This window comes from Macaca nemestrina, chromosome X (assembly GCF_043159975.1).
Source record: "Macaca nemestrina isolate mMacNem1 chromosome X, mMacNem.hap1, whole genome shotgun sequence".
Classification (NCBI taxonomy): domain Eukaryota; kingdom Metazoa; phylum Chordata; class Mammalia; order Primates; family Cercopithecidae; genus Macaca; species Macaca nemestrina.
Window position 1 is genome coordinate 145,361,831 of NC_092145.1, and position 25,989 is coordinate 145,387,819.

The 25,989-nt window shown below is 38.7% G+C and overlaps 2 protein-coding genes across 4 annotated transcripts in view; both read left to right on the forward strand.

Moving 5' to 3' along the window:
- Positions 1-24,805, forward strand: part of LOC105478155 (pirin) — a 110,773-nt gene extending 85,968 nt beyond the window's left edge. For 2 of the 3 annotated variants that reach the window (XM_011735193.2, XM_011735194.2), the window contains exons 7-10: positions 2,076-2,120; positions 11,877-11,959; positions 19,400-19,466; positions 24,488-24,805. In XM_011735193.2, coding sequence (XP_011733495.1) covers positions 2,076-2,120; positions 11,877-11,959; positions 19,400-19,466; positions 24,488-24,600 — 308 coding nt within the window. In that variant the 3' untranslated portion in view covers positions 24,601-24,805. The remainder of the gene's footprint in view (positions 1-2,075; positions 2,121-11,876; positions 11,960-19,399; positions 19,467-24,487) is intronic. The other variant, XM_011735195.2, reaches the window with a different exon arrangement.
- Positions 24,806-24,893: 88 nt separating this feature from the next.
- Positions 24,894-25,989, forward strand: part of LOC105478154 (vascular endothelial growth factor D) — a 45,211-nt gene continuing 44,115 nt past the window's right edge. The window contains exon 1 of the mRNA XM_011735192.2: positions 24,894-25,753. Within this exon, the coding sequence (XP_011733494.2) occupies positions 25,664-25,753 (90 nt within the window). The 5' untranslated portion in view covers positions 24,894-25,663. The remainder of the gene's footprint in view (positions 25,754-25,989) is intronic.

The following is a 25,989-nucleotide window of genomic DNA, read 5'->3' on the forward strand; positions in this document are numbered from 1 at the left end:
ATGTCAGACTAGGAATGAAGATTGCAGAAAGATTTTCAGTTTAGATGTCCCGCACTGTCATATTCTTAAAATATTTTTAAATTAATGTGTTTTTTCATAATCAGAAAAAATGAAGCTATTGGTGCTCCGAAAAAGAAACTTAAACAATTGTCCATGGAGAAATTTTTTAAAAAGCAGAGAAGAAATGAGTTTGGTTGTAGAGTATGATTATAAATCAGGCTAAATAGAAGTAGAAAAGCTCAGCATTCCTTGGAAAACAGAGAAAGAAGTGCTCCAGCAGAGCCAGCCCATCCAGATAAGACATGGAATCTGGCTGTAAATTGTTAGCATGTGTTTTCAGCATCTACCATGGACCTCCCTGCATCAAAGGTGAACAATTTGCACACCCCAGTTATGCCTTATTGATTTTTGTATCTCTGTCTAAAGTACATGCCCATGGTAGATGTTCAGTAAATGATGGTAGACCAAGCTTGGAAGACTAAGTATGAGTGGGTTAATATGGGAGAAAAACGAGTAAGCTATGAATAAGTAACATTACTTTCAGAGAGTTTAAACTTATTCTTGTAAAATCTCAGAGAGGAAAAACTGTGAAATAGGAGGATGGGAAAATATTCTCTGGCACTTGCTCAAGTGCGTTTGTCTTGCCATCCTTCAGATTTTCTTAGTGAGACTTAATTTATGTTTTCTCAGTTATAGCTTTTCTTTTGTATCCGACTGGGCGTTTCAAGCCATCTGCCATGACAATCATATCCTTGGAACATATTGTGGCCTCCTTGCTCCTTCTGCACTTGCCTTTGTTTACTCTGTCATCACGCTGACTCCTACACAGACTCCAGTGTGGGCTTTGTCCTTCCAGCATTGAACTGTGCCCTGCATTCTTTCCAGATCTCCTTTTCCACTGAAGGCACATGGAGGGATATTATGATTCCATTTTGACTGTGTCTTTTCTGGGTTCATATCTCTCAGTGGAAACATAGCATCTCTTCTGAGCCATAGATACAATACATAAACATCCATGAAAATCAGGTGTTGGTGCTGAAAGTGCAAATGGCCTATTGTCAGAGATTTTGATTTCTTGGCCCCATGGATCATGGTAGGAATCTGGTGAATCCTATGTACTGTCTTCCCAGAAAAATGTACATACTTGAAAAACTGTGTGAACAATTCCAGGGAATTCACAGGCCATCCTAGAGCCCATTTATACCCCGAAGATTATGTATCCCTGCATCCCTGGAACTGATGCATATTCTATGTTAGGCTAGATAAAAAGAAGGAGTTCACTGGAACCAGAATGCAACTATAATGCACTGGAACTAGAATGCACTGATACTAGAATGCAACCAAGTACAAAAAAGCAGGCCGGATACGGTGGCTCACGCCTGTAATCCCAGCACTTTGGGAGGTCAAGGTGGGTGGATCACCTGAGGTCAGGAGTTTGAGACCAGCCTGGCCAACAGGGTGAAACCCCCATCTCTATTAAATAATTTTATAAATACAAAAATTACCCAGATATGGTGGCGTGTGCCTGTAATCCCAGCTACTAGGGAGACTGAGGCAGGAGAATCACTTGAATCTGGGAGGCAGAGGTTGCAGTGAGCCGAGATGGCGCCACTGCACTCCAGCTCAAAAAAAAAAAAAAAAAGCGTATTTCTAGCATCATCTTCACACTTCAGACACTTTGGAGGCACAACAAATGGAAAATAAAGCCAGACTGGAGTGTTGCAGTTACTATCATAACATTACAACTGGAAGGAATAGTTTGTTTGACAATACAGCTTATAGCCTGTAGATACACAGCCAAGTGAATTGTACACTGTCTACTTTGGGTGCTTCTTAAATATTTGGGACCAGTCATTTAGGTTTAGGGGTGTGTCTGTGTTTGTGTGTGAGAAGAGAACAATATGAGTGTCAGTGTATATTTTAAACAGTTCACAGAACTTAAATCTTAAAATGTCTATCTAAAGGGAAGAAAAGGATTTCATCTCCAAGTTCATCTTTATGTTTGTAATACGTATATGTCTTTGTTCCTTTTGGCATTTGGACACTAACATTTTAATGTTGCTGGTCCTTTCCAGGGTGGACAAGCTTCATTTACACCATATCTGGAGATGTGTATATTGGTAAGTTATGGCTATGTCACTTAGGGCTCAATTGCAATTTAATTTAAACTACTGAAAGGAGAAAAGGTAGGATGACACCATTTTATGTAATTGAATACTATGCCACCTTCTCTCCCACACCAGCCCTCTCTATATGCCAGCACAGGTATGCCCAGGGCAGGGCGCCTCTCAGCTTACAGAATATTCAGTGAGGGAAGAGAATATGAGCACCAGTCATGACACACTCTGTGCACAGATGAAAGTCCAGGCACCATTTTGTGTTTTGATACCTCGCTAAGACGTTGGCAACCTCCATACTAATAAAGGGATGGAGCTACAGTGGGCTCCAAGGGGAGCAGGAATCTGCCTATCTCCTGGGAGAAGGAAGTGGAAGGAGGTGAATTTGCAATGCTGGTTTCCTCTGAGAAATCTCGAAAGTGGGTTTTCTCTTCTTCCGAGGGTTGTATATGTGTTGCTTGTTGAGTCTAATCAAGAAAAGATGTTTGAGACCCAACCAATGCTCATTTTATAGATGAGGAAGTGAAATCTAAGAAAGTTGTTTAACTTGCCAGGGTTACACATTGGTAGGCGTGGGGCCAGAACCAAGGTCTCCTCAATCCTGCTTTAATGCAGAGATAGCACCATCTAACTTGTTTTTTTCAAGTCTGAATCCCTTAGCGAACCCAGCAGCAGAAGGGACAGAGCAGGTGGGAGAGAGAGGCTTGCAGAGCAGCCTGGCTCCTGCCTGCATCTACTCGCCTTCCCATCCTCCTAAAAGCAGCCATGGGTTCCAGTAAAAGGCTGTCTGTAGGACTGAGAGAAAACAGCTATAGCAGATGCTGTTGGTACCCACCCACACCCCTGGGCCCTTACTTCCTGAGTGCCTACTGACCAACTAACAATAGCCAGTATCTGTGTCACTTTGCCTGAAGGCTTTTCTCTGAAACCAATCAGGGTAGGATGAAAGTACTGGAGAATTAACATTCCCAGAAGCTACCTGACCCATCAGGCAGGATAACTCTGAAGCCTGCATGAAAGGGAAAGGCCGTTTACTAGTTTCCCAGTGGGATTACAGCCAGGCCACCTGAGTGTGCTTGATGACACACCCTTCATTGTCTGTCTTCCCTTTTCTGTCTAACTCTCCTGCCTCTGGACTGTCGTTTCCTGAGATCACCTCCGAGATAAATGACTTGTACCAGAATATATGCATCTCCAGTTATACTTCTGAGAAAACTCAGAGAATCGGCCTCCCATTTTCCCCTCCTCATCCCCACAGACAGTTATGGGGTGGGGCATCTTAAGGTACAGGCCAAGAATCCCCATTTCTGAGAACCTCTGCAGTTGGGTGCTCTCCACCCACTCCTGCAGGGATGCCAGCACGGAACTTTCTGGGGCCCTAACATGGCCACCTCCTTGGGCAATACACTCCCAGCTCCAGGCGGCTAGCTTACAGATAACATCTGCTCAGGGATAGAAGGCCACACCCAGAGCTGTTTAAACCATTCCTTTTATTCTCCAAAAACGATGTTCAATTGCCTGAAATTATTCTTCTGGAAAATAACGGTAATGCGAACTCATGCATTTTGAATTTATTCCTAATAAAGTACAAATGGGCTTAGTTCCCTTTTCAGTGAATAGCATTTCAATTAGGGGTCAGGAGCAAAATTCATTTATTTTAGCACTGGAGAAAAGTGTGAAAAAAAGTCTTGTAGTAGTATCATAAGTTTATATGTACACACCTTAAACTATATTAACCATCTGGAGGAGATGAGACATCATTTGTTTTCATGATCTTCTGAAAATCCTGAGAAACACATAGTGCTTTATAAAAATAGAGAGAAAAAAACATTTTTATGGAGGTAGGGCTCCTGATTTATGATTTCAAGAGCAACAAAATAATCTGCACAAATGGAAATAAAGAAAGCACGTGAATTTTAAGGTGGTAAGGATAACAGAAATGTTTGTGCAGAATGAGAAAACGCAGGGAGAAGGAAACTTTCTGTAAAAGGACAGATAGCAAATATTTTCATCTTTGCAAGGCATATAGTCTCAGTTGCAACTACTTGGCCCTTCCCATGTCGCACAGAAGCAGCCATAGATGATACATAAACAAATTGGGTGGCTATTCCAATAAAACTTCATTTATGGTCACTGAAATGTGAATTTCATGTTTTTTTATGTGTCATGAAAGGCTATTTTTTAGTTTGTTTCAACCATTTATAATAGTGAAAACTTTTCTTAGCCTGTGAGCTCTACCAAAGGTGACAGTTGATTTTGGTTTAAATGAATTGCAGAGAATGAAGGGGAAAGAAATTAACAAGTAATTGCCAAAACCTGTTTTAAGCAGTGGTTAGAGCCTTGTTTCCTGACAGACCTTTAGCCTGAGAAGTTAACAAGTGAAATGCTCTGCAGTTCTCGGGGTAAGAATGACCCACACATCCACTTGTTTTTCTTGAGATGAGGCAGGATTTTCCTGAGTCATTTCTATTTACTGACCCGGTCCCCCCTCGTGACCATGGACCACAGTGCAAAACATCTGGCAGGCGATGGGTCTGTAGCCTTGGAGCAAAGTTGCATATGTCTAGAATAAACTGGACCGTGAAGAGAATCCAGCTCACAAAACTGGCCTCTTGGGACTGTGCTTTAACCAGTGAGTGGCTGGCTAAAGGACCTCATTTGAATTTTATCTCCTTCCCTTCCTCCTACCAATACCCTAAGGGGCGCTTAATGAGAAAAACAAAAGGGCAAGAAGAAATCATCAGAGAAAAAAGAAATGATGAAACAGAAATAGCTCTTGAATATGTACTGACTTATAAAATCAATAGAGAAAGTCCAGAAAATGTTTTCTGACTTTACTGCCTCAATTTTATCTTGCTTATAAAACTAGGTTGGCACCAACGAACCACAGATGGCAGGAAGTGATAAGCAAGGAATTGTCTTTTTCAAAATGTCAAATATGTTCAGTTGAAGTAGATGTAATGAATATATATATATATATACACTTAGTGTATCGGACTGGAATAAATGGGCTGCAACTTGGGTTGAGGAAATAATCTGAGGAGACTGCATAAAATGGAAACTTAGGAGGGCTATTAAAATATTAACTGATTACAGGAAGTGCTTGAAAGATTTAGTTTGACTACAAACAATTTACTTTGACTACAAAATTTAGTTTGACTACAAACAGGTGGAGTTTTGAACATTAGAAAATGCTGGACAGCCGGGCATGGTGGTTCACCCCTGTAATCCCAGCACGTTGGGAGGCTGAGGCAGGCAGATTGAGGCTGGGAGTTCGAGATCAGCCTGGCCAACATAGTGAAACCCCTGTCTCCAATAAAAATACAAAAATTAGCCTGGCGTGGTGGTGCACGGCCGTTATCCCAGCTACATGGGAGGCTGAGGTAGGAGAATCACTTGAACCCGGAAAGCAGAGGTTGCAGTGATCCAAGACTGTGCCACTGCACTCCAGCTTGGGCAATAGAGCGGGACTCTTGTCTTAAAAAAAGGAAAAAAACAAAAGAAAGAAAGGGGGGGAAAAATGCTGGATGTCTAACTAGTTGTCAAAGTCAGTCAGTCATTTTAAAGGTAAAGGTAAGTATTGTGAAGCTATGTAAGTGTCCTCTAATGACACCCTGAAGAAAAATAGTTAACAGAGCTAAAATAAGACTAGCAGAATTCTCATTTTCTTATTCAAAGAAAGTATTTATTTGAGACTCATCTGAAAGTACTCACTTTATGCTTTTCAAGGATCTTCTTAATTTTTAATATATTTGCTTTTTCCAATAATGAAGTGCCTTCTAAGCTATTGAATAGTAATTTTTAAAAGTGTGCAATAAAGGCAGAGACCTTTGACGACAATCTTTTGCTGAGGCAAAAAGTTCTTTGACTAGCCCACAGCTGGAATCCGTGCATCATATGGTAAAAATAGAAGTCAAAAGAAAGTAAAAAATACATTGTCAGAAAACCAGTATATCCCATAGATACCAGTACCAAATCTCTTCCCTGCAACTGCGCTGAAAATCACGTTACACATTAATGCAGAGATCAAAAGGATAGAAAAGTTTACATCCTGTATCCTTGAAGCTTGGTACAGTTTATCAGCTTGAATTCTAGTCCACTAGAAGGCCTGATATCAAGTATACTGTTGGTGCTTAGAAAATATTTAGAAATCTAAAAACATTTGTTTGTGTTTATTGAATGAATCTGGCTTACAAAGGCAGTAAAATGTTTTGAATTTATTTAAATAACTAATAATTCACGCTTAGTTTGTGCTAACCTTTTGAGCGCAAACCTCTGTGCTCTGGTTTTGGGTGATATTAAGCAGTTTGAAACGGGCTCTGGATCTTGCAGTAAAGGCAAGGAGACACAAATGTGCACCAGCAGCCCTCATAATTGACCTCCATTTATCCAACTAACTGGATTGCCCGGTGCTCTTCATTCTATGGTGAATACTTTGAGGAAGGTGCTTGAACACCCAGGGTGATCAGCTCCTCCCTGGTCTGCCTGCCCATAGCTGCTCCCATCAGCTGGGTTGTAGTGGACTTAAAGGCACCTGTGTTTGTTCTCAGTCCATGTATGCTAATTGCACCAATAATTGAAATTATGTAATTTAATTAAACAGTTGTAAATTAATGAAATAAATGTGAAAAGAGAGTTGGTGCTTCCGTAACAACTAAGGCAGATGCTTTGTAAAAGTGAATTGCTAAAGGAAATGCCTTTGACACAGAAGGACAAACATCACATGTTCTCAGTTCTCTGTGGGATCTAAAGATCAAAACGATATGAACTCATGGACATGGAGAGTAGAAAGAAGGTTACCATGAGTTCATGAGACTGGGAATGGTAGTTGGGGGCTGGGCGGGGGAAGGTGGGGATGGTTAATGGGTACAAAAAAATAGAAATAATGAATAAGATCTACTATTTTACAGCACAACAGGGTGACTATAGTCAATAATAACTTAATTGCAAATTTTAAAATAACTGAAAGAATGTAATTGGATTGTTTTTAACACAAAGTATAAGTGCTTGAGGAGATGGATACTTCCTGCGCTCCATGATGTGATTATTCTGCATTGCATGCCTGAATCAAAACATCTCATATACCCCATAAATATATACACCTACTATGCACCCACAAAAATTAAAAATTTAATAATATGAAAATGCCTTGGAATTTGTGAAAGATTTGGGGAAACTCTAATAATCTAATGCGTGGTGCATAGTGGGTATGCTTTAAAAAGAAAATGCTTCAATCAAGTCAGTAAACCCACCTTAACTGTATTTCTTTCTTTTTTTTTTTCGGTTCAAGCACTCCTCCCACCTGTCTCCTGAGTAGCTGGGATGACAGGTGTGCACCACCACGCCTAAAAATGTTTTGTACAGACAGGGTCTCCCTATATTCCCCAGGCTGGTCTTGAACTCCTGGGTTCAAGCAATCCTCCTGCCTTGGCCTCCCAAATTGCTACAGGAGTATTTCTAAAAATCTAGAAACAAATGCACATTTATGCTTTAATTTAAAATAAAATGTTTGAGGTAGTTTTACTGTCTTTTTCAATTATCAATCTCATTTGCATCAGATAAGAAGGCTTCAACTACACATGTAAAATTGATGATATCAAACCTATGATAGAAGTACTGGAGTGTATAGAACAGAGAATAAATAGGACAGCAATTCTTATAAATAGAAAAAAAGGAAAAGAAAAATTGGCATTTGCAGAAAAGTTGTACAGCAATTAATCACACACTGAAGATGCAGCACTAACTTTAAAATAGGTTTTGAAGTAGTTCGCCCTTTTATGACTGTTTAGGCAAAAAAATTGCAATTAAATTGTTTTCAGTTAATTTTTTCCTTAACTGTGCTGTTAGATTTAACATTCTTGGCAGTGATTCCCAATGGAAACTATTTGTTATCTGATTTGGCTCTATTTATAATTGAAAGTAGTCAGAAACAATAAGATACATTTTTTGAGATTTATTTTAGGTTCAGGAGATAACCAGATGGATGAATAACATAAAAATGATCTGGAAATAAAGATAGAATCAGTCTTTGCTTTCTGTGACCCTGTTTTAAACATTTCATGTAATGATACAGAAGGTAAAAGTACACTTGCAGTTATTAACCTGGAACCCTGACTCCAGTGTCTATAAGAGAGGTTTACCTTGGCTAGGCGCAGTGGCTCATGCCTGTAATCCCAGCACTTTGGGAGACTGAGGTGGGAGGATTGCTTGAACCCAGGAGTTTGAGACCAGCCTGGGCAACATGATGAGACACTGCCTCTACCAAAGAAAAAAAATTTTAATGAGCTGGGCTTGGTAATGCATGCCTGTGGTCCCAGCTACTTTAGAGGTTGAGGTGGGAGGGTCACTTAAGCCCCGGAGTTTGAGGCTGCAGTGGGCTGTGATTACACCACTGCACTTCAGACTTGGCAACAGAGTAAGACTCTGTCTCAAAAGAAAATAAATAAATAAAAATAAAGATTTACAGTCGAATGCCGTGGCTCACGCCTGTAATCTCAGCACTTTGGGAGGCCGAGGCGGGCAGATCACGAGGTCAGGAGATTGAGACCATCCTGGCTAACACAGTGAAACCCCATCTCTACTAAAAATACAAAAAATTAGCCAGGCGTGGTGGCATGCGCCTGTAGTCCCAGCTACTCAGGAGGCTGAGGCAGGATAATCGCGGGAGGCAGAGGTTGCAGTGAGCTGAGATTGCACCACTGCACTCCAGTCTGGGCGACAGAGCGAGACTCCGTCTCAAAAATAAATAAATATTTACCTTAGAGTGGAGCATTTCAAATGACCTCTTTGGTACCAACACTGAGATTGCAAAGAGAATGGGCAGAAGTTGCATCCCACGTACAATTAGAGTTAGAGCCCTTTAGACAAGCTGACCTCTGTTGCTGAATTAAGGTTTCCTCACAGACCAATGAACACCATAGTCAAGCAAGCTCCCCTGATACGGGGTGCAGAGAAATACCAATTCAGCATTATTTTTGAGCACTCTTTTGCCAGCTCACTCCATTAAAACATAGCGAAGGGGTTTATAAACTGTTGTGGTATATGTATCACGAAACATCCTACATGACAAAATTAAGGGCCAGGAGTGGACCACGTGGGTAACGGGTGTTAAATATGAATTAGTTGAAGATAAAGACATGGTTCATTGCTCCCAGGGGATCTCAGTAAAGCACACTTAATAAAATGCTCCTCTGTATCACAGTTAAAAATGTTACTCAACTCTAAATGAGATTTTTTTTTTTTTAACTCCCAGACCTCTCTTTTATTGCCAAATCTCTGCATAAGTGGAAAATCAGTGGAGTTCTATCATTTGTTTCCATGACATTTGTTGACCTAAATCTTTGATGGAGGAGAAACCTTTAGTATTATGCTGGGCCTGGCTCTTGCTAGCTTGCAGGAGCTGATTGTGTGCCTTCCCTGGCCTCACATTAGTAGGTTGAAATTGGCCACAGTGGGAGTATTTACACCACAGATATTGGCACACACTTACAAATCAGGTTAGTTCTCCCCGTTACTCCTGAAAGCCAACTGATAAACATTATCCAGCACACCACTTCCTCTGGGACAGAAGTTGTTAATCTTTTTACTGCCATGGACCTTTTTGACATCTGCCAAGCCCCCTGCCTCCTTAAATAATGTTTTTAAAGTCAGTGCAGTTATGAAAATGTTAAAAGAACAGGTTTAGGATATAGCTATATGTGTGCTTCTTTAATGACATTTGACATGACATGATCTAGTAGCAGGCCTGCTCTAAATTTTAAAGTAATAATTAACATAAACTGTATTTTGAGATATCTACAAAACCATAAAGTGATATGAAAATATCTATGATTTCTGCTGCAGACACAGTCATCAGCCCAGCTTAACTACTGTGGCTTGTTGGCTACATTCACGATTGAAGGAAAAGATACGTTTCCATTTAGGTGTTAGTGAAAGGAAACATGTAATTTATCTCCTATCCAAGTCCACCCATGCCCTGAATTGTATCCATGGACCCCTTGGGAGGACATTGACTCCACGTGAAGAACTCCTGCTCTGTTAGAATCCTATTTCATGTTTGCAAGCATCAGAATGAACTCTGCTGCCTCATATTGATTATTTCCAAAGTGGAGATGGGAAGGACTTCTCTAGAAAATATAGTTGTTTGGACTCCAACCAATATGTCCAAAATTCACAAATTATGTTTCTGTTTACATAATAATTGCTAAGCTATTGTTTTCATTTAAGTAAGCATTTCTTTATTGATTATTCAGCTCCAACTTGTCACATGAATGCCCTTATTTACATCCCAAAAGGGCATGCAGGGATATCTCCCAAGACATTTTATGGGCTACTCACTCAATTTGAAATATTCTTTCTCTTGCCCATTAACATATCGGGGTTTTTCCCAACTGAAAGACCTAGTTCAAATCTCACCCCCTCTCTACAGCCTTCTGTGGTTCACTTTGGCCTCTCCAATCTGCAGCCTCCTCTTGCAGAACTACTCTTGCAATCTTCAAGTCACTACATTCTTCTGCTCCTAGTGAGAATCATGTTAGACTTTTCTCTCTCCCACTGTGGCCAAATCCTTTAGATTTCTTTTTCAACTCCACCTGTCAAATTCATCCCTATCTTTCTGTTGCCACTTTCTCAATTCAGACTGTAATTCATCTTCACTTAGTTACAGCAAACTCCTAACAGGTCATCCTAACTTCAGTCTTGTCCCCTCCAATTCACTCCACATTCTGCCATCAGAGTTATTTCTCCAAGACACAGATCTGGTAATTTCACACACACACACACACACACACCCCTCAAGGGCTGTCAATTTTATATGGATAAACATGGGTTTAAAGGCTTTCCCTGATCTGGAGACAGCTTATATTTCCATCGTTCTTCCCAAAAGACTGTTCCAGGAATGGTAGAATTTTCACCACAAAATTTTCTCTTGGCTAGAATGCCCTTTTCCCCAGATTTGCCTCTTGTGGTTTAATCCTACAGAGCTCTGTTCAAGTCTTACCTCCTGCACGACAAATATCTGTGGTCCCTAGACCTGCCACAAGCCCCCATCACCCCTATTCTCTTATTGAACTTTGCTTACAAATTTATCGTTGCCTTTAAGAGACGCTTTCATTTGTATTATTTTATTTGTAAACCTCAGTATAAAAGGGATGGAAATTTATCTATCCTGAATATTTCCACAACATTTGGAACAGGGTCTTATTCAGAGTTCAATAGCTGTTATTCAATAGCTATCCAACTTACTTATTTTTCAGTTGAATTATTCTCTGATTATTTTGTGTGTATAGATGTAGTTTGCTCCAACGGGATTTTGAATTATTTCTATGAAAGGAATCTACTTTGCATGTCTCTGTATTGTCCCATAGTACTAGACCATTGTAGGTACTCAATTAATACTTGTGGAAATGAATGAATTATGGCATTTGATACTTTTTCTAACTATTCTTAATTCTTACAAAGTTTATAATTTACCTAAGTAAACATGAGCACATAATGCCAAGGACTTTGCTTATCCATTAAAGTATAAATGGAAACACAACCCAGGATTCATCTCCTTGTCCTTTTTCAAAATTGAAAACAAACTAGTTTCAGGCTTTAATAATAGCAAATATAATTAACCAAGAGATTTAAGGAAATTACTAAGTCTGTTATTTCTCAAATTAAAATAAATATTGTGGTGTTATATAGTTAACCAAATAAGTAACCATATAACAAATGTACTATAATGGGTATTAAATTAGTGGGTCATTGCTTTTGTAGGGCCCGATGATGCACAACAAAAAATAGAACCTCATCACACAGCAGTGCTTGGAGAAGGTGACAGTGTCCAGGTGGAGAACAAGGTAAGTATGTTCTTTTCCTTTAACTTTCTTAACATGTACTTTCTACTGGTTTCCAAGAAAATGCCTAAATGTTGTGGATAACTGAAAGTTTTTCTCTCTTCCTTGGAGAAGAAATATCAGAAGTTTATCATGTCTTTTCATTAATTTCTGCCATTTCTATGGGTTTATTTTAAAGTTTTATCTGTGTTGATTCTTTATCTTCAGAAATCATATAAAGCCCCTATTGTTTACCCCTGGAAATTTGAATCTAGAAACAACACATCTTTGTTGTCTCTTAATTTTCTTTATTTATGCCATTGATTTATTTTGTTTTTAGCATAAGTGAAAATAGATCAGCCCTATAGAAGTAGAAATATAGATCTACATGCATACTCACATAGAGCCCTTTGAAAAGAATCCCAACTTTGGCCGGGCGTGGTGGCTCACGCCTGTAATCCCAGCACTTTGGGAGGCTGAGGCGTGTGATCACGAGGTCAGGAGATCGAGACCATCCTGGCTAACACAGTGAAACCCTGTCTCTACTAAAAATAAAAAAAAATAGGCAGGCGTGGTGGCGGGCGCCTGTAGTCCCAGCTACTCGGGAGGCTGAGGCAGGAGAATGGCGTGAACCTGGGAGGTGGAGGTTGCAGTGAGCCGAGATTGTGCCACTGCACTCCAGCCTGGGCAGCAGAGCAAGACTCCGTCTCAAAGAAAAAAAAAAAAGAAAAAAAAAAGAATCCCCACTTTGAACTGAGAGGAAGATATTATGCATTTCATAGTGTTTTTGTGATGAATCCCTGCTCTTTAAGTAAAGTTTCTGATATTTTAGGAGTTTTCGGAGGTTTTTATTCCCAAGTTTCCAAGTTTCTTTCTCATGTCTATGTCATGCCCTTGAGTAATTCAGTCACCATGTTGTGAGTCTGTTTAGTCAATCTGACTGCTTTATGTCATTCTTATAAAGAGGATTGAGAAAATTGTGCAAAAGCTCCTGAAAAAAACAAACTTTGAAAACTATTTCAGTGTGCGGATGTCTAGTGCCGAGGCAGTCTGACTGACTTCTGGCCCTCTGACCCTGCCTGTTGTTATAGAACACAGTGGATTTGAGGAGTTATTAGATCTTAGCCCACTTTTCTGGCAGCAATCTACTGCTGCTTTAATCATCTGCAGCACCACCATGAACTGTGAGGTCAACAGAAGAAAAACCTCATGAGCCCTAGAAAAATGCATATGTCAGGGTCAGTGCCCTTTAATATTAGACTGAGCCGTATGAAACTGCCACTTTTGACCTATAAAAATGTCTATTTTATATCTTTCAATCCAATATAGGAAAGAGGCATGAAAGCTACACATAGGCCAGAACCTACTGATATCAGTCGTTTGTAACATCATCTGGTTTAACTTGGCAACCTCAGTTCTTCCTATAATACACAGAGAGCACATTGCAGATGAGTTGGAAGCTAAAACAGAACACCAGAAAGAAGTGATGAAGTGAGTCAGAAGAACAGGTGCAGCCAACATAGAAAAGAGTCAGCTGAAACCGTCAATTCACTGGCAAGCAGCGCTCCTGGCGCCAGTGGCATCATTCTGCTATGTGCAGTTCTGTAATTGTTGCTGTGTATAAGCATAGCCTGAGCCATCAAAACCTTAGAAAGATTTCTATGAAAAAAATTGATATTAAAAAATCGGCACTTAAAGGCGGCACGTGTCACTTATATCCACACAATGGTAGAAAGTCCCCTTTAGATTACAGCAGAAAAGAGATTCTGAAAGTTTGAATCTTGGCTTTACTACTTATTAGCTGTTGTGACTTTGGACACATTTGTAAAGCCCTCTGAGCTTCAGTTTCTTTGTCTGCAAAATTAAAATAATACTACCAACTGCAAGTGATTGTTAGAAAGAATATTTGAAATTACATACATTACAAGTCTACTGCAGATTGAGCATGGGGGTCAGTAAATTATGTCCAATAGGCCAAATCCAAGCCTTTTTCATAAGGTTATATTGGACCACAGCCACACCCATTCATTTCCATATTGTCTATAGATTCTTTTATCCAATAATAGTGGAATTGAGTAGTTGCGACAAAGCCTAAAACTCTCTGGCCCTTTGCAGAAAACACTTGGTTTACTATGTGGTAAATGCTCAATAATGGTAACTGGAAAGTTTATGAATCCAAATATCTAATTTGATAGTCATACCACACACATGTTACCTAATAAGGATTTATACAGTATACTTGAAGGCTTAGGGAACATAACCTTTTCTACAGGTAGAAAAAGGCTCCAAGATACCCTGACTCACTCAAGCTCCAAGCCAGTGTTATCCTCACTTGGACCTAGCATTAGCCTGAGGATTTGATAAAGAAGGAAGATGTGACTGCCTAGTGCTGTGCCAATCCCATTTCCACTAAATTGTGGTCAAGAATGAGAAGCTGATTTTTTGCCTGGCTTTTTTCTGGCTCTGTTCTTCCTGCGCTTTTACTACTCTTCCTTTCTGTGTTCTCCACCATCACACCCATTTGACTACTGGTTGACCAGTAGTATGGGCAGTATCTCCTATAGTGGCCAATCTCCAGGACAGAAGAGGAGGACAAGGAAGGGATGATGCAAAAGACCACAGCTTCTTTCTGCTCCAGGTTTCCCTGTTCCATCTTAGAACTTTTTCAGAGTTCTTAGAGACCAGAATCAACTCCAGACTACTCTGGACATTTAATCCTGGGCTGGTACCAGTCATCCCAGAATAGCTTCTGTTTCAAGGGCTAAGGCTTCCTGTGCTGCTTTGACCTACTGATGGTACTCTGGACTTTCTCTTAAGATGATGGTTGCCCTGATGGCTCCACGATCAGGAGTACAAGAGTTTGATATGAAAGGCTCCATCTCACCCTTAGGCTTATGTTTATAGTGGTATCCTACTGAGAAGGTCTTAAGCCTCATGGATTAGCAAGCTCACCCGTAGTGGACCAAGGAATATAATCAATACCTCATTGGCTGTCATCAAAGCCATACTTCAGAGTAACAGTGCTTTTTAACTGGCACTATCCATGGAAAACTTATTAATATAATAAAGATTAACATTTGACTATATATAGCATTTGATTAAAATAAACATTGAAAGACAGAAATAAAACAAAACATCTTATTAAAACTAGAGACAACTTTTTTGCTTGTTTATGTGTAAAAGTTCATGATGAAATAAACCACTAAATTTTTAAGCTGATAACAGTTAATTGTTTGATCTTTTCATTGGCCCAAGAAGTATAAACAATGAAGTCTGGTAGGAGCAAATGCCTACAATAAGTCACACTAAAGCACAGTTTCTTTCTGGTAATTTTTTTTCAGGTAATATATCACTATAATCAATGTTATTGATGCAAAAACATGCCCTTCGATCAGCAGTCCCCAACCTTTTTGGCGTCAGGGACCAGTTTCATGGAAGACGATTTTTCCTCAGACAGGATTGGCTGGGAATGGTTTGGGGATGCTTCAAGCGCATTACATGTATTGTGCACTTTATTTCTATTATTATTACATTGTAATATATAATGAAATAATTCTATAACTCACCATAAGGTAGAATCAGTAGAAGCTCTGAATTTGTTTTCTTGCAACTAGATGGTCCCATCCGGGGGTGATGGGAGACAGTGACAGATCATTAGGCATTAGATTCTCATAAAGAGTTTGCAACCTAGATCCCTCACATGTGCAGTTCACAATAGGGTTTGTGCTCCTATGAGAATCCAGCATCACTGCTGATCTGACAGGAGGCAGAGCTCAGGTGGTAATTCAAGCAATGGGGAGTGGCTGTACATACAGATGAAGCTTCACTACCTCACCTGCCACTCATCTGTTGTGCAGCCCAGTTCCTAACAGACCACCCATTGGTACTGGTCCATGGCCTGGAGGTTGGGGACCCCTGCCTTAGATTCATACTCAGAGTCCTACTGCCATCTTGAGCTTTATATTTATAGTTGATGAAACAAACTGAGTAGATACTCATAGTTTAGAAGTTATCAGCACATTAAGTGAACCATAAAACTTTCATCTGGGCTTTGATCATTTATTGTTGGTATCAGTGGAACTCGAGAAATATCTTTTTTTTTTTTTTTTTTTTTTTTTTGAGACGGAGTCTTGCTCTGTCGCCCAGGCTGGAGTGCAGTGGCACGATCTCGGCTCACTGCAAGCTCTGCCTCCCAGGTTCACGCCATTCTCCTGCCTCAGCCTCCCGAGTAGCTGGGACTACAGGTGCCCGCCGGCACGCCCGGCTAATTTTTTTTATTTTTAGTAGAGACGGGGTTTCACCGTGTTAGCCAGGATGGTCTCGATCTCCTGACCTCGTGATCCACCCGCCTCGGCCTCCCAAAGTGCTGGGATTACAGGCGTGAGCCACCGCGCTCGGCTGGAACTCGAGACATATCTTGGCAAAAATACTTACGGAATAACAAGAGCAATTCAAAAAAGTAAATTATTAAGTAAACCCAGAAGAGCCTAACTCTGTACCAGAAACTCTGAGAAGGTGCATCAAAGCAAAAAACATAGTCTGGGCACCAAAAGATGGTGAATGTTAGTTGGGGTGAAGTAGTAAGTGGACCTCTGCTACTTTTGTATGGGTTTTTAAAATCAAATCCCATAAAGGCATTAATTTAGAGCCATGCAAGGACTTGGGTTTTAAATAGGTCTTTAATTCTCTTGGCTTTTGCATGATTTTCATCATTTGACACCATAGACAAGGTCATCATAAACAGGGACTTTTCAAGATAACGGCAACTGAGACTTTCAGCCACATCACTGTATTTTCTGGAATATCTGGAAAGATTATTAGATTTCACCAAAGAAGGTGAGTTCAGGAAAGAAAATGTCATCTAGGTTCATGTTTGCATATTTTGATAGCTAGTTGGGTTATGGATAAGTAAAGTGATGGTACATAAATAAATATAGGCCTTGAAATGGTTAAACAGAGACTTTTTGAAATGTAAAGAAGTGATCAAAACATCATAACTGAGTGGATGTATTAAATGTCCCAGCCCTGGGATTGTGGGGAGTAAATCAAGACTTTTGAAGAAACCATTCTACCCTACAGTCCCATTTATTTTTTAAGTTGAAGGCAGGAAAGGGAAACAAATTTCAGACATGTGAAATATGGTAGTTTTTATTAAATACATGGAAGATTAAGGAATTAATTATTAATTTTTATTGAATTCAGTAATAAATCTTCTGGAACTAGTAACATCATCATAATTTCTAATTAAAGAGCTTTGCATTAGTAGAAGGATGATATAGTATAATATTGACTTACATATTTAGAAATATGCTATATTATTAGAATTGGGGTGAAGTTTCAAAAATTTTGAAGGCTTCATTTTAAAGTGCATAGTCATTTTGGCTTTGTTTATTGTTTTATTCTGAATAAGGTAAACCTAAAAGAAGGCTGAAAAGAAATACATAATGTTCATTTATCTATTAGTGAGTAAGTACGCTAAAATTTAGTGGCTTAAAATAACAATCATTTATTATCTCTCCATGTGGTGGAGAGTTCTGCCAGTTTCTCTGGGGTCACTCATGTGGCTGGCAGGCTGGGAGCTGGGCTCTGCTGAGGCTGTTGTTTAGAGGTGCCTCAGTTCTGCTCTAGGCGGCCCCTCCATTTGGCTAGCTTGGGATTCCTCGCGAGAGGGCAGTCACAAGACAGCTTCCCAGAGAGGGAGCATTTGCATATGGGAGGAGCTATGGAAATAAAGATAGAAAAGCAGAAGCTGGGGAATGGGAAAAGTCACCAACCTGTTAATCTGGAATGCCAAGCATATCCAGGCACTAAAATGAGGCCACAAAAGAAGTCTAGTGGAGAAGTCTGTAGTTCTGCAGCTTAGTGTCTAGGGATGGGGCTGCAGCCGCTCTTAGCAGAATTAGCAGTCAGGAAGAAGAGCTGGACATGGCATGCAGGAGGATGAGGACAAGCTAAGGTCTAGCAGCACCTCTGACTCTACCTGTTACAACTAACCGCCACGTTGTCTCAATTAAGTTTCCAGGGCACAAAACACCACATATATCTAAGTATATATATAATTCACTTCTGACAGAACTACAGTTCTCCTTAATTTCAAATCAAACACCCATTTCTAATAAATAAAATTACTGAAAAGTGTATATATATATATGTGATATATGTATGATTTTGATAAAGATAGGACTCTTACAATTATAACCTGTGAATTACTTAATATACTTAGTTTTATATAATGAAATGCTCTAATGATTGTTAAACCAGAAATGCATTTGATTATAAAACAATTCCCCAAACACAAACTTTAGAAAATATTTATTTTATGTTTCCTTTTAACTTTTAAAATTAGCAAATTTTTGTAGCAATTTAAAAAAATACAAAAAGCATAAAGAAGAAAATAAAATTTGCTTTAATTCCCATTATTCAGAAATAATAAATGCTAACATTTTGGTATTTTTAAACCATAGTATATACATGCCATTTTGTGATATTTACAAAACTTACAATACATTATGAACATTATGAACAATACATTACACACTTAAATATTTGTTGAGAAATGAATGAGAAAATGAATTTTAATGGTCACATGATAGTCTTTCTTATAAACATATAATTATTTAACCAACCCCTCGTTTTTGGAGAAATATTTTCAATTTCTGCTGTGATAAATAGTACTACAATAGTGAAATTCCCTTACACTATATTGCTAAAACTGTCATTACTGGATTGGAGGACATTAACAATATTGGGGGTTTTGAGTCATATTGTCAAATTGCTCTCTGGAAGGATTACTGCACCAATTGAAAATCTCCCAAACAATATATGAAGGTGTATTTTTCCCTGTATCCATACTAGCACTGGATATTGTGGTTAATATTTTTTCCAGTTTCAGGAAAAAAATCAAATCCTTAATTCTAAGCAAAAACTTTTAGAGACTTTAATGTAATAGGACCCTTTTGGAGGGAAATTTGCTTGAGCAGATATCCCTTGGATGCTCTGTTTTTATAAGGTTCCATTTAGTGCAATATTTCTGGGGTATATTTTACATTAATAGTAATAATTTTCAAAAGTAATAACATCTTATTTTGGATTTACATAATGAATCTTCCCTTTTAAAAATTATATGGCTACTGAGAAATCATAAATCCCATGATAAGCCAGTTTAATCACATGGTTTGTCATGAAGATATTTCCAGTTAAAGAAATCTTAATTTAAATTCTCCTTCTTAAATTTGAGAATGTTAATATTTTGGTGGCCTGGACTTATTTTTGAGTTCTACTTGCTAGTAAACAACTTAAGAAATAAACATTTCCATATTGAGTGTTGCACAGAAAATATTTTTGAAAATTATATTCAGAATTAGGAACATCGCCCATTTGGCTAGCATGTCAATTTCAAATTATTCACAATTTGACCTTCGAAAATGCCTGTTTATTGTTTGATGTTTTCTTTGTTAACTTTAGGATCCCAAGAGAAGCCACTTTGTCTTAATTGCTGGGGAGCCGTTAAGAGAACCAGTTGTCCAACACGGTAAGACCAAAATGACGATGATTTTCTTGGTTGATTTTCTTTTTCTTTGAAAACAGTGTACATGTATAGTATTGTTGGGAAGAATAGCTGGATTTTTTTTGTCCTGTCTCTCCATCTACAAATCTGAGGATTGTTTAATTTTTCTGTCATCAGAGGGAAATATATACATGATGTTTATTCATCTGTTTTTTTAAAAAGAAACATTTCTTAAATACCTTTTATGTGTAGGATATTGAGTTTGGAACTGTAGGAAGAACAAAAATCGTATTTTTGTATTATGTTATAGGGAATTTTAACTTGAAAAAAAGATTCTACAGTCTATTGGGAACTTTAACATCCTTTTTATCTTTATCAAAAATAAAGGTGATTTCAATACTGTCCTGTAGTCTATTGCATTTTTAGTAAAAAAAAATATGAAACTCTTAGGAATAGTATTTTTAAGAAAATAGTTATTTTTTGTTTATTTAAGAACATGAGTAGAGGTGACTGATATAGCAGAAATAGTACTGTGCTTAGAGGCAGAAAATCCTGACTTAAGTACCCATAACGATTACTTCAACTCTTTGGGTTTTGACTTCTTAATATCATTGCTGTTTGATTAAATGAAGGAACATCTAAAAGCAATTAAAACACATTTTATTATTTAGATAAATGCTTACAAAACATATATTCACTTCACCAATTATTAAATTCAACATGCATTAAAATCCCGTTGCATTTCCCTGCCTTGCATGAATTCCCAGATATACACAATGATTGCAGATAACCACCAGCTGCTCATAAATTTAAAGAACACGGATTGCTTTAAAAATATTCTTTTTTGTTCTACTAACTACTTCAGGGGGAACATTAAATTGTACCCTGCCTCGGCCTGTAGCATTTGACAACCATTTTATATGCATCTGATTTCCATTCCAAAGGTTTGTGGTTCTTATTTCCTTTTCTCTCAGCTGAACAGCACTGCAATATTATAGTTTGTTTTTCTGGAAAAAGCCTTCAGACAAACTGAGTAGGCTCATAATCTTTATTCCTAGTAACTAACATTTAGGTGGGAAAAAGATGTGTGAGATGGAAGTCTTATTTTAGGCAATCTCCTCAGTACCAATAATGAAAAGCAAGAGTCTAACTGAATTAGGTGACAGATCAAAGGAGTGGGACTGCTCAAAGCCATCCTACACTGGGGTCATGTGGATCCTCTCCCAGTGGCTTGGAATACAGGGACACTAGGTATCCCTGCACATACAAACTCAGAGTAATCATACAAAATAAATATGTCCCTTGAAAGCTCAGTTACTGAGAAGCAAAGCATTTTGTTTTTGTTTTTTAACTTTTAAAAACTCAGACATTTAAGTTTTTCTTTTACTTATGTGTGTTTAAAGGCAGTCACAACCATCTTTTGACTGGGAACTTGTATAAATCTCATGAGTTAGCTAAGACCCTTTCTCCTCTTATCATCGTGTGTCCTTAATTATTCGTCCACAGATTAAGCACAGGAAGTCATAGAATGTTAGGATAGAAAATACGCTTAGCCATGATGTAGTCATGCCTCTTTTATAGATGAGGAAAATAAAATCCAGATATTTTATTTATTTACTTAACAGATACTTGCATAGAATTTACTGTTTCCTAGACATTGGTTAAAGCACTTTGCTAATGTTAATCCGTTTAACCTTCAAAATAACCCTATGACGTTGGTACTCTCATGCCCATTTTACAGATGAAGAAGCAGAAGGTCAAAGGTTCATTGGCTTACTCAAGGTCACACAGCTGGATTCACACTCAGGCTGTCTGTTTTCCAAACACCCTGCCCTTCTGCCTCTTACCATGCTGGTCGTCTGTTGCTCTGCCCTGTAGCTTCTCTAATGGAAAGTGATTGTTAGCAGTGGAGCAGGGACTTGAACCCTAGTCTCCTGACCCCATGTCTTATGTTCTCTCCACTATACCAAAGTTCTACATAACAAGAGGTTAGACGTACGATTTTATACAAGAGAGGGGCTTCAGAGGCTTAATTAGAGAAGTGATGAAAGCTATAATTTGAAAGAGTTATAGATAACTATCAAATAATTTTCTTGTTCACAACCCTTGTAGTTGATCAATTTAAAAACATGCTTTCTGGATTCAGTTTTCTCCTTGAAGATTTGAGGAGATAAGCTTCGTCAGTTAGCTTTAGGGGACTCCAAGCTTCCAATGCTTCCCTGTATAACAGAGCCTTGTTTCCCTAAAGCGTGGTCCATGGACCAGCAGTATCGGCATCACTCGGGAGATAGTTAGAAATGCAGAATGTCAGGCCTCACTCCAGACCTCCTGAATCAGAATCTGCATTTTAATAAGATTAAATAATAAGATTCATGTGCGCATTATAAATCGAGAAACATGGCATACTACCCCAGAAAGTGTCAAAATGGAAGCCTAGAAGCACACCATTCTTACAGAAACTAGTTGGGGATGGGAGTACTGCTCCACAAGTCCCAACCATAGCAAAATTATGAGACACAAGAATTGGGTCCTTGACTTAGTACCTGCTCCCATCTTCCAAGTTGCATTTCCCTTTCCCCTGCGTGTCCTTTAAAAAGTTGTCTTCCCCAGGCTACCCTCTTGGGTTTATTGTTTATTCTGTATATGATAACTCTCTTTTTCTTTCCTACCTAATATAGTCCAAACCTCCATTTCCAGATGAAATTTCTCTCATGAGCTCCAGATCCATAGTTTCAACAATGTACCAAAAACCTCTGCTTGAGAAACCACTTTATTGTCTCTAGTACCTCTATGTTAAAATATCCAGAACCGGGCCGGGTGCGGTGGCTCACTCCTGTAATCCCGGCACTTTGGAAGGTCGAGGCCGGTAGATCACTTGAGGTCAGGAGTTTGAGACCAGCCTGGCCAACATGATGAAACCCCATCTCTACTAAAAATACTAAAATTTAGCTGGGTGTGGTAGTGCATGCCTGTAATCCCAGCTACTGAGGAGGCTGAGGCATGAGAATTACTTGAACCTGGGAGGCGGAGGTTGCAGTGAACCAAGATCACACCCCTGCACTCCAGCCTGGGCGACAGAGCAAGACTCAGTCTCAATAAAAAAAAAGAAAGAAAGAAAAAAGAAAAGAAAAACAAAAAATATCCAGAACCAAACACGTTGCTCCATCCAAAGCCTCCTGTGTCCTGTATCTCAAATAGCCTTAACAATTCCACCATTGACTCAGCCTCCCAAGTTAGACACCTGATGCCAAAGTTTTCCTTAAAAATTATAAATCATTATATTACTCCCTACTTAACCTTACAGTGATTCATAATCACCTGCAAAAGTAGGTCCAAACTTCTTCCTGTAGATTGCATCCAAAGCCCAGAAGGGTCCGGTTTCTTCCTAAATTTCAGATCGCCATTTTTCCCCCTTTGATCCCTCCCTCCACCACTGTACCCCTATCCCCTCCAGTATTCCTCCAGCACACTAATCCTGAACATGCCTTTCCTCCTTGTGTGACTGCTCAAACATCACTCCCTCTGTGAATCCTTTCCTGGATTTCTCCTCCTCCCCCTTTCTGTGCTGATTTTATAGTTTTTATACTTTTATCCTTCCATATTTCACACAGTTTTGTAATGATTTCTTTTCATATCTGTGTGATAGATTTGAGTCCTTGAGGAGAGGGAGTCTGTCATTTATTTGTCTTTCATCTTTATGTCTCTAGCTTCTAGCACAATGTCATTTAATGGGCATTCAATAAATACTTAATAGATAGGTAATGAATGAATGAATTTAGATGCCTGGGTTTTTTCTTCCTACTTGTATTCTATTCCCCACATCCTCTCCAAAGATTTCAGCATCATCAAGACATATTATCCTGTGTCTTCCTTCTCAAGATTTAAATTATAGTGATCACCAAATCCATGTTGATATAACAGTGGTTAAGAAGTTTGAATGTGTTATTTTCTCTAAGCAATACAGTTATGTATTAATCAGAATCTCCCAGAGAAAGCCCCTTAGAGCAGGCAGTTCCATAAAAGGAATGTCAGGAAATTCTGCAGACTGGATGAGGACATGTACTGAGTGAACAAGTCTGTCAACTGCTCTAAAGACACTGTCAATGCCATATAAAACTGGCCTTGTTCATCTAGCAGATCATGGGAGTGAGACAGTCCAGTGCCTCTCCACCCATACAATATACGAAGAAAAGGGAAGAAACACACATTGCCTCCTGGTAGGTTAGGGGAGGACTTCTTGTACATTTTTAGCAAAATCTGAGTTCAGACCCAGCAATTAGACAAAAGGGTCAGCAAACTATGGTCCATGGGCTTCATCTGCCCACTGCATGTTTTTGTAAATGAAGTTTTATTGGGACACAGCCATACCTATTCACTGTTGCATTATCTCTGGCTGCTTTTGCACTTTGATGAAAGAGTTGAGTAGTTGAGACAGACACTGTTTGACCCACAAAATCTAAAATACATACTATCTAGCCCTTCCTAGCAAACATTTGCCAACCCTAGAAAACTTTTTAAAAATGATGCTTTTTGACTAGAAATTTTTATAATCTTCTGTTTATTGTCAATAGGTGCTGCCAATTTTCAAAAAATGACTTAGAATCCTCAAATAAGTATACAGCCTTATATGCTGCTTAGACACCAAAGCTATGATAAGATTTGTCAGTTCTTTGTATCACATGGGTTCAATTCTTGACATCAGCTAATGTTATAAAAATAACTACAAAAATGGTTGTAATAGAACCAAATCTAAGACTCTTTTTAATATAACAGATCACCATTGCTGGTGAGAAACCTCTACTGAATGGGTGAGATGCCATTGCATTTATCTGAAGTTTTGTCTTTATAATCAATAATCATACACAAACCTAGTTAAGAAACTCATTTTATAGTCCTTGGGGACTGAACACTGTGAAATAAACTTTTACTCTTCAGATGTGCTTGGATTTTGTTTTAAATTAAGAACTACAGAAATACATACCATTTCTAGTGGTAGAGGAAAATATTGCCACCCAGAACTTTCTGAATGTCTCTTTCTGCCCTAGGTCCATTTGTGATGAACACCAATGAAGAGATTTCTCAAGCCATTCTTGATTTCAGAAACGCGAAAAATGGGTTTGAAAGGGCCAAAACCTGGAAATCAAAGATTGGGAACTAGTGGAAAGCAGAAGAGCAGGTCTCGATGTGTCCTAGAATTTTGCCATTTATGAGACTGAGCCGTTGAAGGCATTCCATTTCTAAAGCTTATTTAGCTGGTGCTTCTAAAGAATTCCACACTAAAGCGATAACATGGTTTTTGTAACAAGAAATGTAGTATATTTCCTGGCACATGCAAATAAACCTAATCATTGTTTCTTTAAAAATCAGTGTTTTTCATTTGAAATACCTAAGTTACTAAGCTTCTGTTTAAAAAGTCATTTTGTGTATGTTTGCCTTTTTTTGCATGTATGGATGGATGTTTTTATTATTTTTGTGCATGTGCAGGTTTTCCAAATCATATTTGATTGCTTTCTGTGTGTCATTGGCAGCAGATGGATGAGCATCTGAGGTCCCTTCCTAAGCAATCCTGCTAAGATACAAAGGTCAAAGCTTTGTGCTGGGGTTTCATGTTACAGGTTATCTGCTTTACAATAACGGCAGCCCTGAACATTTGAGTCAGTTCTTAAAACTGCCCTGCTATTGGTAGGGACGCAACAGGATTACAGCCAAGACTTCTCTGCATTTTCTGCCAAAATCTGTGTCAGATTTAAGGCACATGCTTCTGCAAGCTTCCATGAAGGTTGTGCAAAAAAGTTTCAATCCAGAGTTGGGTTCCAGTTTTCTGTAGCTGTAAGCATTGGTGGCCACACCACCTCCTTACAAAGCAACTGGAACCTGCGGCATACGGTGGAGAGATTTTTTTAATTTGCTGGACATGAAATAAATTTACAGTGCTTTCTGATTTCAGGTAGAAGACATGTCCACCTTCTGATTATTTTTGGAGCATGAGAACATTTTAATTTTTTTCATCTCTCTCTCCCCACCCCTAAGATTGTGCGAAAAAAGCGTACCTTGCCTAATTGAAATAATTTCGTTGGATTTTGATCAGAACTGATTATTTGGTTTTCTATGTGAAGTTTTGAGGTTTCAAACTTTCCTTCTGGAGAATGCCTTTTGAGACAATTTTCTCTAGCTGCCTGATGTCAACTGCTTAGTAATCAGTGGATATTGAAATATTCAAAATGTACAGAGAGTGGGTAGTGGTGAATATTTTCATGATGTTGTACGTCCAGCTGCTGCAGGGCTCCAGTAACGAACATGGACCAGTGAAGGTAGGTGAGCTCAATTTTTAATATGATGAAGTTCTTTTTATTGGCTCATACAGAGGACTTTCTTTGCCCTCACTATGTTTGAAACAATATAAAAATGCAGAACCATCCTAGTAGTGGACTGGACAGGATATATCCTGCATTTGTTAGTGACTGTTCTGTTCCTTAGTCTTATTAAACTTCTGGCCATGAGTATTTGAAAATGCTGGGGTGGGGTTGGTTGTGTTTTGAAATTATGG